Genomic DNA, 27,998 nt, shown 5'->3' with positions numbered 1-27,998 from the left:
AATATAACTTTTTTTTAACCAGGATTGTGGAAATACTCCGAAACCATTTTCATATCAGGCGACCCCCCCCCCCCCCCCACATGGGGTCGTAACCCCTAGTTTAGGAACCACTGAGCTAGCTAGTCTGCCTCGCTAATGTTAGCTCAACTTAACTGTACTGAATGGATGCTCTTTGTCTGTTCTGGTCAACTCCTCATTGGTGGATGGTGTCGTGGGCAGAAGGATACAACAACCTTCTCTCTCTCGTGCGGTTTTATTTAAGAACTTGTCATACCACACAGACTGACTGTATCTATGAAGTTGTTTGAATTTCAGAGGATCTCTTCTAAAGCCCAGCGAAAGAAGACTACTGATCGTCCAACTGTAAAAGCAGTTTCCAAACAAGAAACGGAAGGTCATTTCCTATTGTAGTTTAGGTCAAAGTCACGTTTGACCATAACTCTCTAAACATGAATTCATTAACCTTTGGTCCAATACCTATTTCCAGAGTACTCTGATGGTGAGGAGGATGACGATGATGAGGAGCACGATGAAGACGACAATAACAGCAAGCGCTATGAACCTCGACAGAAAAAATCAGTGGTTCGCTACCAGGCACCTCTGGATGGTTATTACTCTTTGCTGAACTACTTAACTATTCATCTCAATTAATGAGCGTAGCAGGGTCGTTCCACCAATTCCTTTTGAGAAGTTGGTCCAAATTTTTTTTTAACTTTATTTAATCTAATTGAAACATTCTGTCATAAAGAGCACACTACTTCATAAAAAAACATGTTTTCCCATCTCAAGAGGTTAAATGAAAAAATTACTATCATAAGTGCCAAATATAGTAGCAGGGTTGACCGTAAAGTATTGACGATTTCCTCTTAACTCAACCATAAATCCCCCTTTTTCACCCCAAAAATGAAATTGTTAAAACATTTCTAGCCTATCTATCTATAGGTAGCAGGTTTGACGTGTTTTCCACCACAAAACACCAGCAAATGGTCAAAAAGAGTAGAACAAGCTTTTACACTATGGTTTGACTATTCAATGTTCCATTTCTTTCAAAAAAATGTTTTACGGAATTGTTTCACGTAACAGGTTTGACCTTAAAATGAAGGAAAGATGTCAATTAATCACATTAAATAAATAATCATCTTCAGAAATGACTTTGTCAAAGCAACAAAATAACTAGGGCTGTCCAATTACGGTGAAAACTTTGAGACATTTTAGGGTTGAGTTAGTAAAAATCTGCAGAGGGTGCACGAAGGGACATGCTGGATTTTGGCACTTTAGCAAGTCTATATAAATAATCAGATTAAATTCCCCATGTGGTCTTTATTGAAGGGCACTTAATTTAATATAACAGGCTTTTAATATTCAATATTGGTGCACAATTTCTACTTAAAATATCAAAAGGCACCCATTTCGTGGAACAATGCCACAAGTGCTGATTGGGATCAGGTCCCCAGTCCATGTTATTCATGATGATCTCGTATATAATAAGAAGAGTCTACCGCACACCCAAAACCAATAAGTAAAGGGTGCTGGAGGCTAAATATGAAACTGGAAAAAGTCTGCAGACCTCAAGTCAGATGCAAATGTATTTTAATAGTAGGTACGCTTTCGATCAGTCAACCTTTATCAGAGCATATCTCCACAAAATATTCTGATCTAAAAAGCAAAACTGATCCTAGATCAGCACTCCCACTCTGAAATTATTGACTAGTGGCCAAGATCAGTGCTTATCAAGATGTTATGCCTCTCTCACTGTTTCATCTGTAGAATCCAGGAAGAAGCCTCCATGTTTTTCGACCGCCAGGCATCTTCCACTAGAGAGAGTTACCGCATCAGTGCCTCAGTGCCCAGGAGTGTCCACACCACCAGCCGAAGGAGTGGCAGGTCCCTCCCACGGTACTGTACTTCACAGTACTGGCCCTTTACCAATAGTCTTAGCCCGTACATTGGTTTCATAGTGTCCAGTTATTTGTTTTGACCCCAAAAATCTTTGTTTTGACTAAAATATGTTGTAGGGTCCATTAATGCTGTGCTTCATGGGTTGGGTCCTTATAAATGGTTATGGTTATACATGACTATGGGGTATTCTTGTAGGGTCTTGTCAATATAATATAATGGCATATTATCTTGGACACGATTGAATCATATTTAAAGGATAATGAACATGGGTGAGCAGAGCAATGATTCCCCATCCCTGAATGTTTTTGAACTGTGTCTATGACATCATGAGTGGTGGTGGTCGATGATGTAATAATAATAGACGAAGGTTCCATCTTGGTTATTCTGGTGATATCTCCTTGGCGAGCTTCATTGGGTGTCAGACCTTTGTAGTGAACACATGATTTAGCTCAATAGTTTCTCTCTATGAGACTGACACCACGAACAGAATATCATTATTTGGATTTTAAAGCAAAATCTGTCCAATATTTCACGCCAGTGGAATCCGGTGTGGTTTTGAGCTTCTGCTCAGAATAAGCTTGCCAAAACCACAATCTCTTTAATTTGGGATCCCTCTCAGGTGTCTGCCTCTGAATTGGCGCAAAGAGGGCATTTGGGACAGAATCCATAAGGACAGAATGAAGATGGGTGCAAGTCTTGCGGATGTCGACCCCATGGCGATTGACCAGTCGGTAAGCTCTAACATCACAATTAAATTATTTGAAGCCGTTTTAATCTCAAAGGTTGGTTTGCTTACATTATATGGTCTAAGTTATCAGACTGCATCTCCTATGTAAAGATCCAACCCACTCTCTTCCCTCCAAAGGTGCGCTTCGACACCGTTGGCGGTCTGACAAGCCACATTTCCGCCCTGAAGGAGATGGTAGTCTTCCCTCTGCTCTACCCAGAGGTGTTTGAGAAATTCAGGATCCAGCCCCCAAGGTGAGCAATTGTTTTAGAGTTGAATAGCTAACATATTTTGTCGTGGGTAACTTGCAGTTATTTTGACTATTGATTTACATTGTCTTCGGGGTAGCTTACCATAATGACATTGTGAGGAAATAGCCTACAACAGGATGAGGAACTTACTTGGGTGAGCAACTAGAATGGATCCTGTCAATGGACTTAAGCCCCACCCCAGCCCTAACTCTAATCACAGCCTCATCCACTCTTCATTTCATTGGCTCTTTGATCATTTGAGTCCTTTGCAAGGATCCATTCTAAGAAAATTCCCTGTCTGTTGCAGGGGCTGCCTGTTCTACGGTCCCCCTGGTACGGGGAAGACCCTGGTGGCCAGAGCGCTGGCCAACGAGTGCAGCCAGGGGGAGAGGAAGGTGGCCTTCTTCATGAGGAAGGGGGCCGACTGCTTGAGCAAGTGGGTGGGAGAGTCGGAACGCCAGCTAAGGCTGCTCTTTGACCAGGTACAGTCCCTCATACAACAGATCATTAATATAGTTATCACTGGTGCATTCAGTCTTAGGGAAACCATTGAGTCTAGTATTTTCCTATCTATCAGCATTTCCTGCTCAAGTCACTATTGGTCTCTTGTTCTAACTCTGTAAAGTGAAATGTAAGGGTGGCTGGCTATACTGTGTTTGACGGTCATGTCTATTATATAGGGACATACTTGCATTGATAGGATGACTCATTATTTGTACCCACAGGCTTACCAGATGCGGCCAGCCATTATCTTCTTTGACGAAATCGATGGGTTGGCTCCGGTTCGCTCCAGTCGTCAAGACCAGATCCACAGGTGAGACATTTCAGCCACTCTCATTTCTCACTCCACTGATTACAGAGACTTACCATTGATTGTGCCTGCATACTAAACATTGTATACTCCCAACTCGTGGTTCCTTCCTGCAGTTCCATTGTGTCCACCCTGCTGGCACTAATGGATGGCCTGGATAGCCGAGGAGAGGTGGTGGTGATCGGAGCCACCAACCGACTGGACTCCATCGACCCCGCCCTCAGACGCCCCGGACGCTTCGACAGGGAGTTCCTCTTTGGCCTCCCTGATCGCGAGGTAAGACTCACTTGAGTTGATGTGTGCGTGCAAAACTCAAATGTCCTTCCAAATCTTCCTTTGACTTGAGAGACCTACATGCAGTTACTTTTTATTTGTGCACTTATCTTTCATTTCTGTCGACAACTTCAGTCCCGGAAAGATATCCTGAAGATTCACACCAGACAGTGGAATCCTACACCGTCCGATCCTTTCCTGGAAGAGTTGGCTGATAAATGTGTCGGTAGGTGATTAATGTATACCAAATCAACTCTAGCGTTGGGCAAGTCAAGATTGTACAATAATTGTAAGAACAAAGATAACTATGTAGTTTTGTTGTCTCATAATATTCAGACAGATCACCACAATTCATCTATCGATTTAACACAGTTCCACAGTCAATCCGCCACATGCCACATATTAACCGCAACATCTTCCCGCTATGCCACCCCAGGCTACTGCGGCGCCGACATCAAGGCGGTGTGCGCCGAGGCGGCCCTGTGCGCGCTGCGCCGGCGCTACCCCCAGATCTACGGCACGTCCCAGAAGCTCCTGCTGGACGTGGGCTCCATCAACATCAACAGCCGGGACTTTGTGGCCGCCATGAGGAAGATGGTGCCAGCCTCCCAGAGGGCTGTGTCATCCCCTGCCAAGGCCTTGACCCCTGTGGTTATGCCCCTGCTGGGCCCCGCCCTCACCAACGTGCTGGACGCAGTGCAGAAGCTCTTCCCCCACGCCGAACAGGGCCTCAAGAGGAAGAGGGATGCAGGTGGGTCGGGTTAAGTTTTGTCTGAGAACTAAGTCATTGTTATCTGGTCCCAGATTGATTTGTGCTGTCTTGCCGAATCCTATGGTCAATGTCATGCCAATGTTGGCTATACAACACAAACAGATGTGGGACCAAGCTAGGTCACTATTAGAGTGGATCATTGGTTAAGTTCAGTTGATGCAATTACTTGATCAAATTTTTCCTTTGGTCAGATCTGACAGACAGCATTCTGGAGGATGAAATCATGTACAGTGGGGACGAGGGCCCCTCGTCCAATAATTCCATCACCAAACAGACCACCACCAAAGGGAGCTTCCTCCATTTTGCCAGGTAAGATGTAGACTACCTGTAATATGTAGATACGTTCTGCCCTGAAAGAAACACCCTATTTTCATTGTTTCCATTCATAATCACATCCCTGAGTCTCCATTCACTTCACCTCTCCGCTCGCCTCTGTTCCAGGAGTGCGATCTGCCACCCCACCACCTACCGGCCCAGGCTGCTGCTGGCTGGGCGTCCCGGGGCGGGTCAGAGCTCCCACCTGGCCCCCGCCGTGCTCCACGCCCTGGAGAAGTTCACCGTCTACACCCTGGACATGGCTGTGCTGTTTGGAGTCAGCTGTACCTCACCCGAGGAGGCCTGTGCACAGGTACTGGCTGGAACGAATGTAGCCTTTAGAAGTGAAATGTTAAAATGCACACCGACCTGCTCCACTCATTTGTGGTGCAGAGAATTATAGACCCAGAGTTGACTTCGTTGTAGAAAGGCTAACTCCAAGCACATAATTACTAAGTCAAATGCAGCGAGATGTCGGTGCAGTGCTGATAGTTTGAATGCCGACCTAAGTGCTAGGTTGGCAAGTGATACACAGTCATTGACCTCTTAGCCCCTCTCGCCCTGCCTGCCCCAGGTGTTCTGCGAGGCCAAGCGGACCTCCCCCAGCATAATGTACATCCCCCACATCCAGCAGTGGTGGGACACGGTGGGCTCGGCCCTCAAGGCCACCTTCCTCAGCCTGCTGCAGGACATCCCCTCCTTCTCCCCCATCATGCTGCTGGCCACCAGCAACGTGGCTCACCACGACCTGGCCGACGAGGTAGGTCATATCTGGGCCTCCCCCGCCATACATTACACTACAAGTACTGTAGAGAAGTGATCCCTGGACCTTACTGGGCTACTCAACCCATGAGTAGATTCGTAACCACTTTCTTTTTTTTACACTTCAGTAAATAGTCACTGAGGTAACTATTCTACACTTTGTCTCTCTCAGATCCAGACTCTGTTCCGGATGGAGTACGGAGAGGTACACTCTATCCAAATTCCCACCCAGCAGGAGAGAAGGAAGTTCTTTGAGAATCTCATCCTTAGCCAGACTGCCAAGGCACCCGCGTCCAAGAAGAAAGCCTGTACCTACTAGATATTTATGGCTTTTGATAATCACTTGGTATAATTGCTGTTTGTTTCCATTTTAACCCTCCTTCTTTACCCCCCTCTTCCTCCCCTCCCCTGCCTCAGTGATGCATGCCATGGAGGTGCTCCCCCTTGCCCCCCCTCCTCCCCCCAGGCAGATGAGTGAGAGGGAGCGTCTGCGTCTGGAGGAGCAGGAGGAGGACACACTCAGGGAGCTGAGGCTGTTCCTGCGCAACGTCACCGAGCGCCTCTCCCAGGACAAACGCTTCAAGGCCTTCACTAAGCCTGTGGACATCGAAGAGGTAGCGAGAAAACACTGGGGGAAAAGAGAGGAACAAGGAAGGAAAGAGGTGTTTTTGCGTTGTTGTAGTTCAGGCTGCTAGTCAAGATTACTCTAATGGAAGCTGAATGTTGACGGACCCAAACTTAGTCAATACTTAACTAGCAAGTCTGAATACAAGTACATGCATTCTAAGTGAGCTCTGGCCCCTTAGGGGGATGCACTGTTGTCACCTCAGATTTCTGTAGCTTCGCTCCTTTACCGACGCTCTCATCCGAAACAACCAGAGTTGTGTCCCCCATCTTGTGTCCCCCATCTTATCAATGGTTTGTCTTCTTCTCGCGCCAGGTTCCTGACTATATTAAGGTGATCAGGCATCCCATGGACCTCTCCACTGTACTGTCCAAGGTCGACCTCCACAAGTACGTGACCGTCAGGGAGTTTGTCAACGACGTGGACCTGATCTGGAAGAACGCCCTGGAGTACAACCCTGACAGCGACCCATCTGGTATACCTACAACCGTCTCCACCTCACTAAACCAGAGTGCTGTTGTTGTTATTATTATTATTATTATTATTAAATTATAACTGACGTGTAATTCTAGCCTGGTTCCAGATCTGTTTGCGCTGTCTTGCCAACAACCATAGGAGTTAGCAAGACATCACAAACAGATCTGGGACCAGGCTAATCTTACTCCAATGAGTATGCTACATTCTTTTTGTTCGGTATCTCTCTGAAGATATTTCTGTCCGTTCTCGTTGTTCTGCTGCCGTTAGTAGGTCCCATGGATGACGAGGCCCCCTACTGTGTACCTCTGTCATCAATGTCTCTCTCTCTTTGTGTTTCCAGATCGTCAGATTCGTCACCGGGCTTGTGCCCTGAAGGACACGACCCACGCCATCATCCGCGACGAACTAGACAAGGACTTTAACAGAATCTGTGAGCAGATCAGAGAGTCGCGCAACAAGAGAGGTAACTGCTGCTGCTTATAACTTTGACATATTGGTGTGATTTGAACGCTGAAGTAGTGACCTAGCCTACATGGTAAAACCTCTCAGTAACACTTTATTTGGATAGTCTGTAGAGCATCTACAGATGGACAACATTTCAACTAACTATGTACTAGCCCTAAACTTAACCTTAACCCTTACTCTAAATCTAACCATTCCTTAGCAAGCAGTTGCTTTTCAACAGCTAGTTTGTTGATAGAATGACCATCTGTAGAGCATCTAAAGATGGAAATCCGGACTATCAAAATAAATTGTGCGCAACCTGTCTCCAGTTGTTGTCTCTTGTGTGTTTTGTCCTATATTTATTTTTTTATTAAAAAAAACTTTTTTTATCCCCATCCCCGCAGGAGGCTTTTTTGCCTTTTGGTAGGCCGTCATTGTAATTAAGAATTTGTTATTAACTGACTCACCTAGTTAAATATAAAAAAAATGTGAGTTCAGCTAGCTATTGTTTTAGTTTCAGTGTCTTGTGTCGGCTTCTGTAACTATTTGTCCAATGATTAGATGAACCCTCTCTTATTTTCCTTAAAACATCTTCGTCTTCATTGACAATGCTAACAACATGTTTATGTCTACTAACAGGGTGCACGTCCTCAAAGTTTGCCCCCTCCTACTACCAGGCCTTGCCCAGAGAGGAAGGATTTGCCGAGTCCAAGAGGCTAGGCGGTAACACTGGCAAAGACGCCAGCACCCCGTTCACTGCCAACACCCCAAGGCCCGCACGTAAGTCTCACCACTCTACACCTTAACTGTTTATTGGTAGGTTATTTGTTACAGAGCAGAGGAGCATCCAGTGGAAATGATGGTAGACGCTGGTCAACCACCAAGGGACAGCACTCAGGATTTAGCTTTTTACTGCTTGATTTGCAGTACATAAGCAGTTATTATTATCAGTGTTTAAACGTTTAAGGGCAAAAACTAATACCTCCAGGATGTGTTACGAGTGATAGAAAGTGGAAGTGCCAAGGATCAGGACAGGAACAGAAGCAAGTGTAGCCACAGTGAAAGAGGAGGAGGATTCTTTCCAGTTGAGTGAACCAGTCAAAAGACAAGACCAGAGTTAGAAAACCACGATGGCAGGCAAGGGCAGAAATTGAGAGCCAGGGAGGAGAGGAAGATGATATTCATTGATATAGAGAAGTCTCTTTCTGTCTGTCCCGTTCTCTATCATGTTAAATGACCTTCTCTTCTCTATTTAACTTTCCTAGCCTGTCCTCTAGCCCGTAAAAAGAAACCGCCCAAAACACGACGCGAAAGCAAATGGAGCTTCGGCATCATAAAGAAGAATAAAAAGAAACCTACTTCTTCCTTTTCTTCGAACAAGGAGATCACATACTCAGGGGAGGAAGAAGCGGATGTGAGTGATGGCATAGAGGAGGGCAAAGAGAAACAAGCTAAGGCTTTGGAGACTATTCTAGAGAACGGCTGTGGAGACTCCCCTATAGAGTGTACCTCAGAGAAGACCACTAAGCCTGCTGAGGATGTGGAAGAGGCCTGTGTTGCAGAGCAGCCCACCACCACTCCCATCCCCAATGGAGACTGGCAACAGCAAGCTCCAGACCCCACAGATGACTCACACCAGCCAGGCCTCACACAGGTCCAATCTGGGATCCAAGCCAGTCCAGTGGTGGCAGTCAATGGAGACAACCACCAGTGGAACGTGACCCAAGTCCAGTCAACAACACCCCTACAAAGGAGGTAGATCAGGGGGAGAAACACACCACAAAGACCAAAGAGCCTGAAAGGTTGGAGGATGACTGGGACATAGGTCTGTATTATGGGTCCCGGACCTGGGCCGCAAGCAAGCTACTTCTTCTGGCCTCAGGGAACAGCTCATTCAGTTTCACTGACCTTTGGCCTCTTGGGCTCCAGCTGTTGGGGAGCAGTTAAAGGGATACATCCATCGCTCCACTGATTTAAATACTCTGAAAGAGTGAGTTCCTTTGGTTGTAAATGTGTTCACCACAGCATGAGGGCCAATGAACGCATGCAAAAAGGTTGACTTTGTTGTAGAAAATCAAACTACATTAATAGCGCAAATGCTTGTAATTGTGTCTTCTGTGTCTTAGTTCTAGAATAGGAAACCATGCCCCCCTACTTAATGCTTGAGATCCAATGTTACTGGGTAGAAACCTCATTTGCATGTTAGGAGATGTGCATATCAACACCAGTAGCCCATTGTGTTAGCATTAGCCTGTTCAGCCAGCACTGATTAAAGGGACTTGAGCTTATCAGCTCCCCGTCACACCCTCCTGATTGCTTCCTGTGTTTCCTTCCAACAGTGAGGCGTGTGACCCGTGCCACCAGGACTCTGGTGCAGCAGCAGCAGTTGATCGACGTGGACAAGGCCCTGGAGATCCTGACCCAGAAGACGCCTCAGCTGGTCGTGGACCACGACAAACTCAAGGTAACCTCCTGACACAGTTTTTTTTTTAGAAAGTTAGGCCATGCTTCTTACAATGTAGTTGTATCAGAACTACACCCAGAAAATTGTAGACCAGAAATATGGTCATGGCAAGTCACAGCCAAACACTTATTCATTCATCCTATATTCATACATTTGAGTTGTGTATAATTTATTGTCCAGGAATTGCTCAAAAGAGTTGTGTCCAAGACGGAGGGCTATGAGGTGCATCAGCTGGAGAAGCTGTATGCTCTGTTGTGTCAGAGCATCTACAGACACCGCAAGAACTTTGATAAGACAGAGCTCTTACAGGTATGTGGCTTGCAACTTATCAGTCTTTTACGTCACTTGTTGTAGGAAATATACTGATGAGTATGGAAACAAACCATTCCCTACATTGAAATATGTGCATAATTAGTTAACTGGTGTATGTGCATGTGAGTCACTTGAATGACTTAATCGTGATAAGTGATTTATACTTTGACGTACATTTTCCTTCCACTCATTTTAGGAAATGAAGAGAGAAATCGACAACTTTTCCTAACTTCTTCCCTTGATGTTTTCCTATTTTCCATATTGTAATAAAATGATGCATTTCAAGATTTTCTCTTTTTTACCTATTACAATGGGCATAATCATGCATTACATTGGTCAGAAATGTGGTTACCATAATTTATAGTATTTCAGAGGCACGGACTTGAGTCAGAATTGACTTTAGACTTGTATATTTTTCTTACTTGTGACTGACTAACACAGTGTGTGTATTTTTATGTATGCATTTGTCTGAAATCAGTCACACACAGTATGTGCGCATATGCACAGGTTCACTTCACGCTCTTACAGTGTGGGAGCCACGGGACCAAAACAGTGGAGAAGTTGAAACTTGTGCTTCAACACTTAGTTGTTGCGGAAATTGACCCACTATGCGGTTTACTTTCTGCATCTGTCATATCACTGAGTCTACCTTTTCAATTGCATATTATTAAAGTATTTATATATTTTGTATGACTTTGATTTCTTTATGGGGCAATTTTATCCACCTTTTCAAACATTTCACATCAACATATTTATGGGCATTTAGGATATTTGAGAAGGGGTTAGTTCTTCTTAAGATTATCTACATAATGAGCCTCACGTAGCAGACAATACTTGCTTTATGATGTACTACAAACCCATGGCAGGATTAGACAGATGGGTATACAGATAAGATTTACTTGTGTCCCAGCCTATGTGCGGGTGGAGGGGAACAAGGCAGTTGATGTAATGGCTAAACAAGCACTTAGTAGTTGGGGATGTTGTCGTTTCAATGAGCAAGGCAGAGGCAAAAAGCCTGATCTGGACAGTGATGGTGCAGAGATGGCAGGAGCAGTGGAATAGAGATACTAAGGGCAGAGGAAAGTTGGTGAGGGGAGGATAGGCTATTTTTACAAGATTAAGGGTGGGACACAGCTGGTTGAAATAAGACTTTTAAATGTGATAGGAAAGCATTCAACAGGAATGTGTGATTACTGCCAGGAAACAGAGACCGTGGAACATGTATTGCTACATTGTGGGCAGTATCAGAGGGAGAATTAGATACAGGACATTCATTTAAAGAGTATATTGAGTAGAACTTCATTAGATATAGTATCAAATATTTTTATCTTATTTAAAATCAACAAGGCTGGCCCACACTCCAGTACAGTAGGTGGCGGTAATGCACCATAACGTTGAATGCCAACCGCCGATAAACCCCACCGAAGAAGAGGAAGAAGGAAATAAAAAATGACTAGCGTTAGATTCGATGAACCATCGGTGTCTACGTCTAGGCCGGTTTAACTGCATGAACAAACCAAACAAGGTGATGTTTTGTAGGCAAAGGGAAAGGGAGTGAAAAACCAAACGAATCTCGGCACATTCACTATTCTGCTCTGCGTCTATGTTAATAACAGATGGACTGGTTGCTCCTTTGGGCCACTGCCGGAGTCGACAGTGCATTTGTTGGGGAGGGAACGACTGGGCAAAGGCGGAAGACGGCGCATCAGCAGTCAGATTGGAAGCTAACTGGTTGTTGCAAGATGCTTGTAAGCGACAGTTCTCTGCACGGGTAGGTAATAAAATGAACACCACGTGAAGTTAGTTTTACACACGTAATAGTAAAAATGAATAAGATCTGACTAATTTCCCACTTTTTGTTAAATACTCCCATCCCCCCCAAAACAGAAAAATACCGTACACTCGTGACCGGCACAAGGGACAAGTGACAGATGAATATTATTTGCAGTGTGACTGACTGACAAGTTGGTTAACAAACTGGTAGTTAGCAGACTAATGATACAATACAGAAGCATTAGCAATACTACATCGATTTGGGAATAAAATGTCTTGTCCTGCAGTTTTCTCAAATCATTTTGCTTTGGGCTAGAATGCATATTAACAGCCACTTATTAAGGGTGTTTCTGTGGAGCGCCTTCGCTATTCGAAGACTTCAATTGTGAGAGTTTTTAGTATTGGCAGTGGAAACAATGTAGCGACTTGCAAATGTATTAGTGAAATGAAACTTTCTATACATGTTCCACCACACCTACAACAATCTGTTAAAGTACACTGCAGTAGATAGCCATTTATGTTTAGACCTTGAATTTGTCTCTCAATTATGTGCATCTAATATGTATCTATCTCTTGCAGGATTTAAGGATAAATCAACTTTCAAGTTTGAACTCCTGAAGTAATCTGCATGGATCAACAAGGGCTGAACTAAAATTTTGATTAAATTTTGATTACATTTTTTATATATATATTCAACACAAGCGCAGATAAGACACAATGGCGAGCAGAAGAAAAACAACAACACCTTGCATGTTCCCTCCCGTTGAAATGGTGGATTCAGACCCTGACATGGAGGTCGTTACAGAGGGAGACGGACAGACTGACGACGGGGCCGCTAACTGTCCTGTGGAAAACTCAACTGAAAGCAACCCGAGTGAGGAAGACGCACAGGCCATGGACCACTTCATTAAAACGATGGACTCGAGTACGGCAGAAGGAGGTTATGAGTGCAAGTACTGCAGCTTTCAGACATCACAGCTCAATATGTTTACCTTGCATGTGGACACTGAGCACCCAAATATAGTTCTAAACTCATCTTATGTGTGTGTTGAATGTGACTTTCACACCAAGAGGTATGATGCATTGTTGGAGCATAATGCACGCCACCACCCTGGAGAAGACAATTTCACCAGGACCATGGTGAAGAGCAACAATCAAACCATCTTTGAGCAGAGAGTCAATGACTTGACCTTTGATGGCAGTTTTGTTGATGAGGACACATCCTGTAAGGGTATTGCCCTAAGCAAGACACCAATTATGAAGCTCAAGAGTAGGGCTGAGGCCAAGAAGTTTACAGGGTCACACAAAATGGCAGATTACAGTGTCATTAAAGTGGAGAGTGATGGGGAAGAGAGAGAGGAGGTGGCCCCCCCTCCTGTCACCCCCACTGTAGTGGCTGTGTCAACCCCTCTGACCATTCAACCTATTCAGCAAAGCATAATGATCAACAGCCCAAACGTGCTCCAAATAAAGACCACCAACTCCACCACAATGCTCCCTCCAGGGACTTTGGCTCAAGTTCTGTCTGCCTTGCAGAATCAGCAGACCTCCCAGACCCAGCTCCTCATCCCGGTCAGTAGTATCCCCACATACAATGGGGCCATGGACAATAATGTCCTGCTGGTCAGTGCCTATAATAGGTTCCCTTACCCATCTGTGTCAGAGATCATGGGTCTAGCAGCACAAACCAAGTTCACAGAGGAGCAGATAAAGGTCTGGTTCTCTGCCCAGCGGCTGAAGCACGGTGTGAGCTGGACCCCAGAGGAGGTGGAGGAGGCCAGGAGGAAGAAGTTCAACGGCTCAGTGCAGGCGGTGCCACAGACCATCACTGTCATCCCAGCCAATTTTGCTACGGCAGCCAATGGCCTGCAGTCCATCTTTCAGACGTGTCAGATTGTAGGGCAACCAGGGATGGTTTTGACTCAGGTAGGGGGTGGCAACGCTGTCCCTGTGGCCTCACCCATCACGTTAGCTGTTGCTGGGGTCCCCAACCCCAGAACCAGTGTCAGTAAGGTACCAGAACCCTACACCTCTGAGACCGCTTCTCCACTCAGTACCGATTCCCTGGGAGCGCGACCCAAAAAATCCAAGGAGCAGCTAGCAGAGCTGAAGGCCAGTTACCTAAGGAGACAGTTTGCCACTGAGGCAGAAATCTCTCGGCTGATGAAGGTCACTAACCTCACCAAAAGAGCAATAAAGAAGTGGTTCAGCGACACACGTTACAACCAACGCAACTCAAAGGACCACCAAGGCGTTGCCTTAAATGACATTTCAGTCAACACCAACAGTAACGACGGCAGCAGCAGCACAGCCATTGTGATTGACTCCAGCGACGAAGCCAGTGAATCCTCTCTCACAACCCAAGGGCCCATCTATGATCCACGAATCAAGTTCCGCCACGCCTTTCCTGACTTCACACCTCAGAAGTTCAAGGAAAAGAGTCCGGAGCAGCTTCTGCTTTTGGAGGCCAGCTACCAGAAGTCTGACACGCCAGGCGATGAGGAGCTAAGTAGGTTGAGGATGGAGACTAAACTGACCAGACGAGAGGTGGATGCCTGGTTCTCTGAGAGGAGAAAAATGCCAGTGGACTCTGATGGTACAGAGGAGCTAGAGAGTGAAATGGTCAAAGTGCCTCCCTCTGGGCAAGAAGCTCGGACGCCATCTAGCGGCCGGAAGATAATGAAGAAAACCCCAGAGCAGCTCCACGTCCTGAAAAGCGCCTTTGTTCGTACCCAGTGGCCCTCTGCTGAAGAGTACGACAAGATGGCCAAGGAGAGCGGGTTACCCAGAACCTACATCGTCAACTGGTTTGGAGACACCCGTTATGCCTGCAAGAACAGTAACCTGAAGTGGTACTACTTGTATCAGAGTGGAAAGGTTAACGAGGCAATGAACGGAGGTGAACTTAAGAAGAAGCCACGGAAACGCTTTCGTGGTTGGTCCAGGAGGACGAGGCGGCCATACCCCTGCAAACAAACACCCCCTACCATCAAAGTCAAGACGGGTAAAGATATTTTAAAGGAGCACTACCTCAAGCATAAGGTCTTAAATGAGAAAGATTTGGATGAACTGGTGGCCAAGTCCAGTATGAGCTATGAGCAGGTGCGGGACTGGTTTGCGGAGATCAGCAGGAGGGAAGAGAAGGGCCTTGATCCTTTCAGTGATGGTAAAGAGGAGACACACGGTGACAGTGAGGGAGAGATGGAAGTGAAAGAGAAAGGGGATGATGAAGAAAACGACATTGACAATAAAGATGATGAAAATAACAATGATGAAGATGAAACGAATGACAATGAAACCACGGAAGAGCCTCAATGTTTCAAGCAATCACAGTCAGAATCAGAAGATCAGTGATTTTAAAAGGTCCAGGTGAGTGAGGATGACAAGGATGTGTAGAATGAGTACATTTTCTAATTGTAAAGGCAGTTGTTACTTGTGTGTCCTCAATTATTATTATTAAATGTTTTTAACATGCCAAGATCTTTCCTCTGAATTTAATAAAAATTTGCCTAATACAAATTGAATTACTTTTGACCTTGATTTCCTCTATACAGTCAGTGAGGAAATTTGCACATTTATCTCATGTTTTCGTAATTATGATGTGTTTTGCTCCCACAGAATGCTCATTGTTTGCCTACAGAAGAGAAGAGATGGAAAACACAGGTGAAATGTACCAAGTGTTTTGGTGTTATACTGCATGGACGAACCAGGCACAAAGAAGCGAGAAGATGTATGATGCCAAATAATTTTAGCAAGGGATAATATACTGAACAAAAATATAAACGCCACATATAAAGTGTTGGTCCCATGTTTCACGAGCGGAAATAAAATATCCCTGAAATTTTCCATATCACAAATCATCAAATAAAATGTTGTTTATAAAGCCCTTTTTAAATCAGCAGATGTTACAAAGTGCTTATACAGAAACCCAGCCTAAAATGCCAAACAGCAAGCAATGCTGAAGCACGGTGGCTAGGAAAAACTCCCTAGAAAGGCAGGAACCTAGGAAGAAACCTAGAGAGGAACCAGGCTCTGAGGGGTGGCCAGTCCTCTTCTGGCTGTGGCGGTGAAGATTATAAGAGTACACAGCCATTAATGCCATATCGTTCAACAAGATATTCAAATGTTCATAGATGACCAGCAGGGTCAAATAATAATCACAGTGGTTGTAGAGGGTGCAACAAGTCTGCACCTCAAGAGTAAAACGTCAGTTGGCTTTTCATGGCTGGTTCAGAGGTTGCGACAGCAGGTGAGGGAGAGGGTCGAAAACAGCAGGTCCGGGACAAGGTAGCACGTCCGGTGAACAGGTCAGAGTTCCATAACCAGGGTTGAAACTGGATCAGCAGCACGACCAGGTGGACTGGGGATAGCCAGGAGTCATCGGGCCAGGTAGTCCTGAGGCATGGTCCTAGGACTCAGGTCCTCAGAGAGAGAGAGAGAGAGAGAGAGAGAGAGATGGGAGCATACTTAAGTTCACACAGGACACCAGATAAGACAGGAGAATATTACCAGATACGAAATAGTGACCCTAGCCACCCCCCGGCACATAGACTATTGCAGCATAGATACTGGAGGTTGAGACCAGGGGGTCGGGGGACACTGGGCCTGTCTGACAATACCCCCGGACAGGGCCAACCAGCCAGGATATAACCCCACCCACTTTGCCAAAGCACAGCCCCACAACACTAGAGAGATAAACAGACAACCAACTTACTACCCTGAGACAAGGCTGAGTATAGCGCACGAAGATCTCTTCCACCGCACAAGCCCGAGAGGGTGCAAAACTGGCTTATTTCTCTCAAATTTTGTGCAAATTTATTGACATCCCTGTTAGTGACCATTTCTCCTTTGCCAAGATAATCCATCATCTGATAGGTGTGGCATATCAAGAAGCTGATTATACAGCATGATCATTACACAGGTGCACCTTGTGCTGGGGAAAATAAAAGGGCATTAAAATGTGCAGTTTTGTCACACAACACAATGCCACAGATGTCTCAAGTTTTGAGGGAGCGTGCAATTGACATGTTGATTGCAAGAATGTCCACCAGAGCTGTTGGCTGATAATTGAATGTTAATTTCTCGACCATAAGCCACTTCGTTTTAGAGAATTTGGCAGTACGTTCAACCGGCCTCACAACCACAGACCGCGTGTAACCACGCCAGCCCAGAACCTCCACATCTGGCTTCTTCACCTGCACGATCGTCTGAGACCAGCCACCCAGACAGTTGATGAAACTGAGCAGTATTTCTGTCTGTAATAAAACCCTTTTCCCTTGTGGGGAAAAGTACTTCTGATTGGCTGTTTCTCGCTCCCCAGTGGGTGGGCCTGGCTCCCCAGTGGCTGGGCCTATGCCCTCCCAGGCTTACCCATGGCTGCCCAGTCATGTCAAATCCATATATTAGGACCTAATGAATTTATTTCAATTGACTGATTTCCTTAAATGTACTGTAACTCAGTAAAAACAATAAAATTGTTGCTTGTTGGGTTTATATTTTTGTTCAGAATATATATATATATATATATATATATATATCTCTTACATTACCTTTGTTGAAAATACTATTTGGTTTTCTGGGATATTTTATTAATATTTTACCTTGCTATCTTAACTAAATCCAAGACATTTCGATTTGGTAAATCCTTATCTTTTTCTTGTAGGTTATGTAATAACTTTGAACCGTTTTTAAATCGTGAAATTGTGTCCAGGTTGAAGGGAATTTCCCAATATTTTTTCTTTGATGTACTGACAAAATGTTTTTTAAAATCTCACAGTTTTGTGAATATTACTTAAAACAGTGCCATCTGTTTTTGGATTATGTTTTAAATGGAACCAGTGCTTTGGTTCTACAAAACTGTTTTTATATGTGTTCAAATTATTTGTTAGTCTTAAATTACAAAATATGGAGTAATCCAGGTTAATATTCTGCTCAGTTTTTTCGGGTGGGTTTCTTTGTATGCTGGTTTTCCAAATGAAAAAGGCATGTGTGCTGTCATTCAGGATTTAGTAAACATTACCTCAGTCTTTTAAGCGATGAGTGGAAGACAGTGACTTTGTTCAATTTAAATGGGCTTTAAAAATACACATGATACAGGTTCATTCACAATTTGCTTGAGATGGCAGTTTTTTCTAAAGTAAGTAACTTTCAATGCATAGTTGTACTTTTTCAACAACAAAAAATTACGGGTTAAAATCTTTCAGGTGTACAATGACAACGATATAGGGTGAAGATACCACAAGCACTTGGTATGGTTCCTCTTTAAACAAGAGCCAATTTTACTTTAGTCAACCTTTTAACTTTTCTTCCTCTGCTTATCTCCTCTTATCTTGTAGGTCTATACTCTAATCTGGATGTACAGGTTTTTATATGCAACTATACATCAAAGAACAGTCAATGAGGGGATGGTGAATTATAAATTATTGTTTTGCTTCTCTATGTTTTCAGTAATGACAAGGACCCTTATGAATTCTGTAATATGGTATAAGCCTTTTGCCATCCTTAATTGCTGTAATATGATGATTAGTTGATTAGTGTTATTAGTTAATTTATTTGTTATATCTTACTTTCGTGAATACTTTGCCAAGAAAATGTATTTCGTTTCAGACCAGTGCTTTTGCAGGTAAGAAACAGATTTTCAGTAGTCATTGTCAAGCTATAGGACAACTGCAACTAACTCTGTTAGCCATTGAAATCAACCACAATACTAAATTTACCACGTTTTACAGTTTGACAATACATTTGGTTGTGACATGCTTGTTATTAGAAGTGTGGAAATCCATTGCCAATAGAGAACACTGCCACCTGATTTTTGACTTCTGTGCAATTGTTGTTCTATCTACTACAAACTCAACTTGAGTCATGATGCATTTGCGTTCAACATTGTATCATAACTGACATGCCATTTCAGAAGTCTTTTAATATAGACATTACGCAGCAAAAAAAAACTTGTCTGAGGGAAATATGATTGAATGTCATTATTTGAACCTTACATCATTAAATGGCAATATTTGTCAATCCAGTTGTATTTATACCACCTGATAGGTTTATTAAGAATAAGCCATGCTGAGGTAGGTTTATTAAGAAACAGCCATGCTGAGGTAGGTTTATTAAGAATAAGCCATGCTGAGGTAGGTTTATTAAGAAACAGCCATGCTGAGGTAGGTTTATTAAGAATAAGCCATGCTGAGGTAGGTTTATTAAGAATGAGCCATGCTGAGGTAGGTTTATTAAGAATGAGCCATGCTGAGGTAGGTTTATTAAGAAACAGCCATGCTGAGGTAGGTTTATTAAGAATAAGCCATGCTGAGGTAGGTTTATTAAGAATAAGCCATGCTGAGGTAGGTTTATTAAGAATAAGCCATGCTGAGGTAGGTTTATTAAGAATGAGCCATGCTGAGGTAAGTTTATTAAGAATGAGCCATGCTGAGGTAAGTTTATTAAGAATAAGCCATGCTGAGGTAGGTTTATTAAGAATAAGCCATGCTGAGGTAGGTTTATTAAGAATGAGCCATGCTGAGGTAGGTTTATTAAGAATAAGCCATGCTGAGGTAGGTTTATTAAGAATGAGCCATGCTGAGGTAGGTTTATTAAGAATAAGCCATGCTGAGGTAGGTTTATTAAGAATGAGCCATGCTGAGGTAGGTTTATTAAGAATGAGCCATGCTGAGGTATACTGTATGGTTCATTCTTCTGGTATGGATGTCTTTTTATTCCAGGAGGTGGAGCTATTTGCAACGTTATTGTTTTTCTAAACCAACATTGAATAAGGTAAGCCAGAATGGGATGGTATAAAATTTGAAGTAGCTTTGACTATAATTTAAATTGTTATCCTCCGTCCTACCAGTGTTAAAATGATGGAGATGGAGTAGGGCAGGGTTTCCCAAAGTTAGTCCTGGGCCCCCCCTGGGTGCACGTTTAGATTTTTGCCTAGCCCTACACAGTTGTTTCATCAAACTTTGGCTCTTTGAAACAGCTGTGTAGTGTTAGGGCAGAAACCAAAATGTGCACCCAGGGGAGGCCCCAGGACAGACCCTGGTGTAGGGGACTGGATTGGTAAAACTAAAGTACATTTTGTAGTCAAGCTATATTATCTTCATATAATTCATTACATTATTCATTATATTAAGTCCAGTGTAATTCTGGGGGGGGGGGGGCGACGACTGTGAGGGGGGGGGGGGGGGCTGTGAATTGGAACAGCTACATTTTCATGTAGTACAGTACTGTAAGTGTGGTATTGGGCCTCACTGGAGATACATTTACCCAAAGAGAAATGTCCCGCAGTGCTGAAACTCACTACAAAAATGTTGTTGGCAGGCTGGTAATCCCCACTAATATGCATTGCCTTGCTCAATGGGAGCCTGCTTGATATTTGGCCATCGAAGAGTTAATGTTAAAGAGAACCATCCAAATCAAGGGTGTGACCAGTTGTGGGCTTCCATCCTAATCAGAGAGAGGGAAAAGAAAAGTAGATATGCAAGATAATAAAAAATAAAAAAGGGTGTAAACGACCAGCAATGAGATAGACAAGAATACAATACCCTTTCTCAACTGACCCAGATATACATACCCAGGCAGTGCTACGTAAATACGTATGGCAGCACGCTCTCGTCTTGGCAGCAGCGGCATCTGTGTCAGCAGCGGCATCTGTGTCAGCCGCAGCCCTGCTTTCCCCCCCAGCGATTACGTAGCAGAGGGTGTGCGAGGAGAGCGCAAACCAGTCTCTGGTGCTCACTGGGTCATGCTAAGGACGACTCTCCACCGGTCTCCCCTCCCTACCTCACGCGTCTGCTGCTGCAGCCTGAGGTCCCTGCTCACTGCGTCCGCCTACATATCAAAACGCCTGGCTGCCTGCTCCCATGATGCGGCACGCTGCAAATAAAGCATTCCCAACGTCTGTCGCACAGCGGTTTGCAGTGCACACAGTTTTTTTATCCAGTTAATCCCCTATCGCCCCCACCTGGGATGTAGCCTATATGTTACGAATACAGAACACAGAGTTCTTTTTTTTCTTTCTTTTTTTCAGGGGGTAGATCAGCTTAAATATTGCAGATAGATTGTGGATTCCATCAATGTAATTGTCTACATCATTTCTAATCCCACATATATATTTTGGTGTCAATATATATATATATATATATATATATATATATACAGTACCAGTCAAAAGTTTGAACACACCTACTCATTCCAGGGTTTTTCTTTATTTTTACTATTTTCTACATTGCAGAATAATAGTGAAGACATCTATGAAATAACACATGAAGCAACCAAAAAAGTGTTAAACAAATCAAAATATATTTTATATTTGAGATTCATCAAAGTAGCCACCCTTTGCTTTCCACAAGCTTGGTATTCTCTCAACCAGCTTCATGAGGTAATTACCTGGAATGCATTTAAATTAACAGATGTGCCTCGTTAAAAGGTAAGTGGAATTTATTTCCTTAATACGTTAGAGCCAATCAGTTTTGCTGTGACAAGGTAGGGGTGGTATACAGAAGATAGCCCTATTTAGTAAAATACCAAGTCCATAATATGGCAAGAACAGCTAAAATAAGCAAAGAAAAACGACAGTCCATCATTACTTTAAGACATGATGGTCAGTCAATCTGGAAAATTTCAAGAACTTTGAAAGTTTCATCAAGTGCAGTCGCAAAAACCATCAAGCGCTATGATGAATCTGGCTCTCATGAGGACCGCCACAGGAAAGGAAGACCCAGAGTTAACTCTGCTGCAGAGAATAATTTCATTAGTGTTACCAGCCTCAATAAATGCTTCACAGAGTTCAAGTAATAGACACATCTCAACATCAACAGTGCAGAGGAGACTGCGTGAATCAGGCCTTCATGGTCAAATTGCTGCAAAAAAAACATTACTAAGGGACACCAATAATAAGACTTGCTTGGGCCAAGAAACACAAGCAATGGACATTAGACCAGTGGAAATCTGTCCTTTGGTCTGATGAGTCCAAATTTCAGACATTTGGTTCCAACCGCCATGTCTATGTGAAACAAAGAGTAGGTGAACGGATGATCTAAGCGTGTGTGGTTCCAACCGTGAAGCATGGAGGAGGAGGTGATGGTGCTTTGCTGGTGACACTGTCAGTGATGTATTTAGAATTCAAGGCACACTTAACCAGCATGGCTACCACAGCATTCTGCATCGATACACCATCCCTTCTGGTTTCACTTAGTGGGACTATCATTTGTTTTTTAACAGGACAATGACCCAATACACCTCCAGACTGTGGAAGCGCTATTTGACAAAGAAGGAGAGTGATGGAGTGCTGCATCAGATGACCTGGCCTCCACAATCACCCGACCTCAACCCAATTGAGATGGTTTTGGATGAGTCGGCACGGAGAGTGTCGGAAAAGCAGCCAACAAGTGCTCAGCATATGTGGGAACCCCTTCAAGACTATCGGAAAAGCATTCCTCATGAAGCTGGTTGAGAATGCCAAGAGTGTGCAAAGCTGTCATCAAGGCAAAGGGTGGCTACTTTGAAGAATCCAAAATATATTTAGATTTGCTTAACACTTTTTTGGTTACTAAATGATTACGTGTGTGTTATTTCATAGTTTTGATGTATTCACTATTATTCTACAATGTAGAAAATAGTAATATTAAAGAAAAACCCTGGAATGAGTAGGTGTGTTCAAACTCTTGACTGGTACTGTATATATATATATAAAATATATATACGTTTTTAGATATTTTCCTTTATTATTTTCTCCTAACCCTACCACCCCTTCCCCTAATTAGAGTAAACTTATGGACAACAACATGATCTTTCTCAGAACACCATCCAGTTTTGACTTATATTTGCCATATATCTTTCAACTGTGCTGTGATGTTTTACAAAAGTTCTGAACCTTTCTATTCTCATAGTTTTTACAGATTGTAAATTAAAAATTAATATTTTTGCTAAGAGTATTATTATATTATTGTTCGATTGATTATGACTTTTCAAATCACCCAGCAGTGCTATTTGCAGAGTTAGCTCCAGGTAAATGTTGCAATTCTTCAGCCATTCCTGAACCTGCGACCAAAAACAAGCTACATACGAACAGTACCAAAACAAATTATCTAATGATTCTGTTTCTTCGCAGCTAAATCTGCAGATCTGGGATGGTTGTATCCCCCATAAATATAACATTCTATTGGTTGCAAGAATTTTGTATAATCATTTAAATTGAAAAACTCTTTTATGTTTTGATGCCGGCATCGTTTTGTGTATCAGTTCATAAATCATGTGCCATGGAATTGGTACATCCAAAATATCTTCCCCAACTATTTTGCAATCTATATGGCACATCTGTAAATGTTTTGGTCCTTAAATGAAACGTGTATACTTTTTTATCTATCACAACTATCTTTAACCAATTTTGGTCTTTAATGCAGGGCCGACAAACAAGGTCCTTACTTTCACAGTTCTTTACTGGGCTGACTCAAACCACAACGTGAGCGACTGCTTTGAGTGACACAGCTATGGCAGTGTCCAGAGATGCCCCTCCCCTGCACTTGTCCTCACAATACCCTGATTCACAAGGCAAAGGGAATTCATGCTCTATAGCTGTTAACAGATATACCATTAGGCCACCATCTCTAGACTCCCGAACAGTTCTGCCCACGCACGCCACTCATCAGACCGAATCCAGTCTGTCGTCTCATATTTGCCTTTGTCTTCTGAGTTTGAAACTGGGGTATGATCCAGGGTAGAGGGTTCACTGCTGAACAGAGGTCTGTTCTCAATGTACTGCGCAGCACTGCTGAGCCGAGCCTAAAAAAACTGGGCTGAAGACACCACAGATGGATCTCCCTGTCTGAAAAGGGGGCTGTTACACAATTGAGGGCATTGAAGTCTGAAGTGTACAAAGAACGTATTCAAGCAGTGCGTTATTTTTCGGCCAGAATGTTCTGTTTAAAATCACATTTGCCATCTGGTGGCTGATGGACATTGTTCTCGGCTGCATCAGTTTCTTACCTGAATAAGGCTGCATGGCGATCCCATTCAAATCGGTAGGAGACCCCCCTTCAATGTATCGCAGTGGAACGGTCTTGAAAATGACTTGGCTGAACGAATAAATGTGTTGTTACTGTAATGACTGTACTGTTGTGTAATGATGTAATGTTTTTGTGACTCTTGCACAAGCTTTACAGTTGGACACAGGAAGCAGGTATTTTCATTGCACCATTTATAGTTTGGGACATTGTCTCTGTTATGGTTCCACTAGTCTCAAATATTCATGTTGAAACCAATGTAGAGTACAAAGACAAAAATAATAATAATCCTGACCAGGGTAGTGACCCAATTTCAAGTTCATGTCTAGCTTTAACTTTGTCTTCTCTCTGCTCACAACGTCATATCCCATTCTTCATCGATATACTGACTGACTGACATGTATGCATTCATTGCCCCAGTGATAGAATCCAATAATATTGATGTTCATATACTGAAGTCATGATAGACTATATATACATATAAGTACGAGGACACCCCTTCAAATGAGTGGATTCGGTTATTTCTGCAACAACGTTGCTGACAGGAGGTGTATAAAATCGAGCACACAGCCATGCAATCTCCATAGCCATACATTGGTAGTAGAATGGCCATACTGAAGAGCTCAGTGACTTTCAACGTGGCACCGCCATAGGACGCCACCTTTCCAATACGTCAGTTCGTCAAATTTCTGCCCTGCTAGAGCTGCCTCTGTCAACTGTAAGTGCTGTTAAGCGTAAGTTCACTATGCGCAATGCCAAGTGTTGGCTGGTGTGGTGTAAAGTTTGCCACCATTGGACTCTGGAGCAGTGGAAACACGTTCTCTGGAGTGATGAATCGCGCTTCACCTTCTGGTAGTCCGACGGACAAATGTGGGTTTAGCAGAGGCCAGGAGAACGCTACCTGCCCCAATGCATAGTGCCAACTGTAAAGTTTGGGGGAGGAGGAATAATGGTCTGGGGCTATTTTTCATGGATCGGGCTAGACTCCTTAGTTCTAGTGAAGGGAAATCTTAATGCTACAGCATACATGACATTCTGGGCTTCCAACTTTGTGATAAGAGCTTGGGGAAAGCCCTTTCCTGTTTCAGTATGATAAGGTCCCCATGCACGAAGTGAGGTCATACAGAAATGGTTTGTCCAGATTGGTGTGGAGGAACTTGACTGGCCTGCACAGAGCCCTGACCTCAACCACATCAAACACCTTTGGGATGAATTGGAACACCTGGCCAACATCAGTGCAAGACCTCACTAATGCTCTTGTGGCTGAATGAAAGCAAGTCCCTGCAGCAATGTCCCAACATCTAGTGGAAACCCTTCCCAGAAGAGTGGAGGCTGTTATAGCAGCAAAGGGAGGATCAACTCCATATTAATGCCAATGATTTTGGAATGAGATGTTTGACGAGCAGGTGTCCACATATTTTTGGTCATGTAGTGTATGTTCTGAATAGTTTGTGTTGCGTCTGACGTGTTCTTTCAATGCAGTCAGTGCTCACAGCAAAGTTCCTCTTGGGGTTAGAGAAATGCCACACCCTAACCCTCCTGGTTCCGGTAGTCCACCCTGCATTGCTACCAGTTCACGTTAGTCTGCCTGACGTTTGTGTTGTGTCAGCGAGGTACCTTGCCAATCCCACCAAGTCACACCACACAGTGTGCAGGTTTATGTACAGACATTTTAATCACGCTCGCTGTAACCAATCCTTCAATGCCAGTTTTAATAAACTGTTCCCAGACATTTGAACAATGTCGTACCCCCCTCTTAGTTTCGATGCATTTCCTGCACGGCCACCGATAGTAAAGTCAGCCATTTGGTACTCAAAGAGAAAGCAGTGTCCTCAAAGCGCCTTTGACATTCTCCGGTGCAGTTTCCTCCTGTGGTGCATCTGTTTACGGTCAACTATATATTTTTTCTCTCATTTTGATCAAAGTCACTAGTCCCTGAGATTTTCTTTGACATTGTAGATTGTTTCCTGACTTCAGAAGCCCCGTTTATACCTGCAGCTTACATGTGTCCTCATCTTTCCAGTTTACACTTGTAAGATCTGATCAAAATAAGTTCACAATGCGTTGGTCTACACCGGTCTAAAAATTTGGGCACAAACAACATGAGGACAAGACCATGACAAAGAGTGCATGTTAGAAGCAGGTATAAACGTGGATAGAGACCCGACAAATACATGTATACTTTGTCCCTCGTGTCTCAGGTCAATACAAATATTTAGATTGATTTTCAGCAAGTCACACGAATTAGTCTGTGACATCTGAAAAATGGACCAAGAGATCCACAGCCAGATCAATGATTATGTGCCACTCCTAGGATCCTTTAGCTGTGTCGATGACAGATGTACTTGGTTATTAGTCCATTAACTCTAATCCTCAACAAATTCATACCCTTATCTTTCACTTTCAGACGTTGGACCAAAACATTACATTTAGGGGTTTAAGTATCAATTCTTCCAGTTTTGTTAAAGGAGCCGATGAGGGACCACCTGCTCACCTTCCTAATGTTTGAGTAGACATGGGCGGCAGCGCCTTTTTGTTGACACCGAAGTTCCTGTGAGCTCATTATCACTTCCTCCTGTTAAGCACTTCGCAGTGTTGGCCGACCTTGGCTCGGAGGCCCAACAGTGAGCAGCCTGGAGGGGTATCTGATTTCTGTTCCACCTGGCCCATTATTCCTGTGTTTGACCAGCCGAAATATAGGCCTGTAGGTATTGCAGACGATTTTGCCGGATCCCTTTTCTTCTTGATATTGTGGCAAAATAACAAGTGAAGCACACTTCAAAACTAAGGTTTTGCTAACTTTGTGTACTCACTGGGACAACTTGTGGTATAACGTATGAGAATACTATAAACAGGAGGCTTGCTGTTTGCCTAAACGAATCACACTGGTGTATTGGGTTCTGTTGGTGGGCCCATGGCCAGTCAGCCCAGAGGGATTAGCTCTGTACTGTACCATTCACATCTCCAGCTAAACCTCCCGAGACACATTAAATCTGCCAAGAGTAGAGGAGAGAATGCCAGGCCAGTGCACTCTGTGCCCCATTACAGCTGTTACTCTCCTCTCTAAGCCTCTCATGACATACTTTAAAATTAGGTTGGTAGATGGTATACCGACATCCCAAAATGATTTTTGTTAAAAAAATGGTCCTGGCCATCAAGAAGTGAAAGATTTCCAGGAGGTGAAACACCACTATATTGGATGTCAAAAAAATGTAGTAGTTGGCAAAAGCCAGAAATCACATTCCCGTCCAATAGTGGCACCAGATTAAAAGCTGAGCGGAGTTATATGTATCATCATTGTGGAGTACAGGCTAAATAGTCCCCTCTCCTGCCATGAGATTGGCAAAGTGGTTAATTTAGAGCAGGAAGCTGTGTTTTGGAAATCAAATAAACAATCTGCAGATTAGCGCATTAGCACTGAAACAGTACAAGTTTCCTGCAATAACAGTAAAGTCCCATATGGTCTGAAGTGGTAAAATGTGTTATGGGTAAAAGCTTAAAAAAAAAAAAAATCCTCATTGATACACCCCATACAAGCTTGTTCGATCCAAAAGGAGAATGCACACTTCCAATATGCATGAATTACTTAATTCACACAGTATGTTTAGGTAACATTACAAGGTGGAGCTTGTACAAGTTTAAATGATTTTGTTTAGATATGACATTACATTTTTCCCCCCAAAATAAATGCAATAGATCAATTACGAAATGATAATTGCATACGAACTAGACTGTTGGCTCTCACAAGCTTTGTTGTGGGCTACATGGAAAGATGGCCACTATTAACAGCCCTCTCAATTATAACCACACAAATAAGATGGTTACATAATGGTTTTCACACAGGACTAATAGTGAAAGGTTAGTGAGCCATGGGTAATTTGATTGGTAGTCCAGCCGAAAGCACTCACAGGATTTAACACAAGATCCAAATTTAGCTGATCTCAAAGTTTTTACAATATACCGCATCCAAGAAACCTCATGACTTGCTGGATACATATGACAAAGAGTAAACACTGTCTGCTACCTTTAAAAAAAAGCTTCTGTTTTATTAGATTACAGCAGACAACTGGTTTTTGAAAAGAGTACGCAGGACC

General features: G+C 43.4%; 2 protein-coding genes across 2 annotated transcripts; both read left to right on the top strand.

Moving 5' to 3' along the window:
* Positions 1-73: 73 nt before the first annotated feature.
* Positions 74-10,820, top strand: LOC129831211 (ATPase family AAA domain-containing protein 2-like). The gene is given in 22 exon segments (XM_055894342.1): positions 74-394; positions 488-607; positions 1,768-1,785; positions 1,788-1,896; positions 2,519-2,630; positions 2,765-2,880; positions 3,185-3,359; positions 3,603-3,691; positions 3,805-3,964; positions 4,097-4,187; positions 4,398-4,712; positions 4,925-5,042; positions 5,175-5,361; positions 5,623-5,808; positions 5,983-6,118; positions 6,228-6,424; positions 6,751-6,910; positions 7,253-7,375; positions 7,996-8,136; positions 9,696-9,820; positions 10,001-10,129; positions 10,329-10,820. Coding segments are annotated over 22 exon segments (2,940 nt in total). The 5' UTR covers positions 74-294; the 3' UTR covers positions 10,362-10,820.
* Positions 10,821-11,541: 721 nt separating this feature from the next.
* LOC129831209 (zinc fingers and homeoboxes protein 1-like) lies at positions 11,542-18,922 on the top strand. The gene is made up of 3 exons (XM_055894340.1): positions 11,542-11,903; positions 12,485-15,274; positions 15,524-18,922. Exon 2 carries the CDS (start codon positions 12,623-12,625, stop codon positions 15,257-15,259), a length of 2,637 nt encoding a protein of 878 aa, XP_055750315.1. The 5' UTR covers positions 11,542-11,903; positions 12,485-12,622; the 3' UTR covers positions 15,260-15,274; positions 15,524-18,922.
* The last annotated feature ends 9,076 nt before the right edge of the window (positions 18,923-27,998 follow it).

The sequence above is a fragment of the Salvelinus fontinalis genome, chromosome 32, assembly GCF_029448725.1.
Source record: "Salvelinus fontinalis isolate EN_2023a chromosome 32, ASM2944872v1, whole genome shotgun sequence".
In the NCBI taxonomy this organism is placed as follows: Eukaryota; Metazoa; Chordata; class Actinopteri; order Salmoniformes; family Salmonidae; genus Salvelinus; species Salvelinus fontinalis.
Note: the sequence above shows the minus strand (reverse complement) of the source record. Positions and strands in the feature narration are given on the sequence as shown.

Coding starts and splice junctions, on each gene's coding strand:
- LOC129831209 (XM_055894340.1), top strand. CDS start 12,623: ATGGCGAGCAGAAGAAAAACAACAACACCTTGCATGTTCCCTCCCGTT.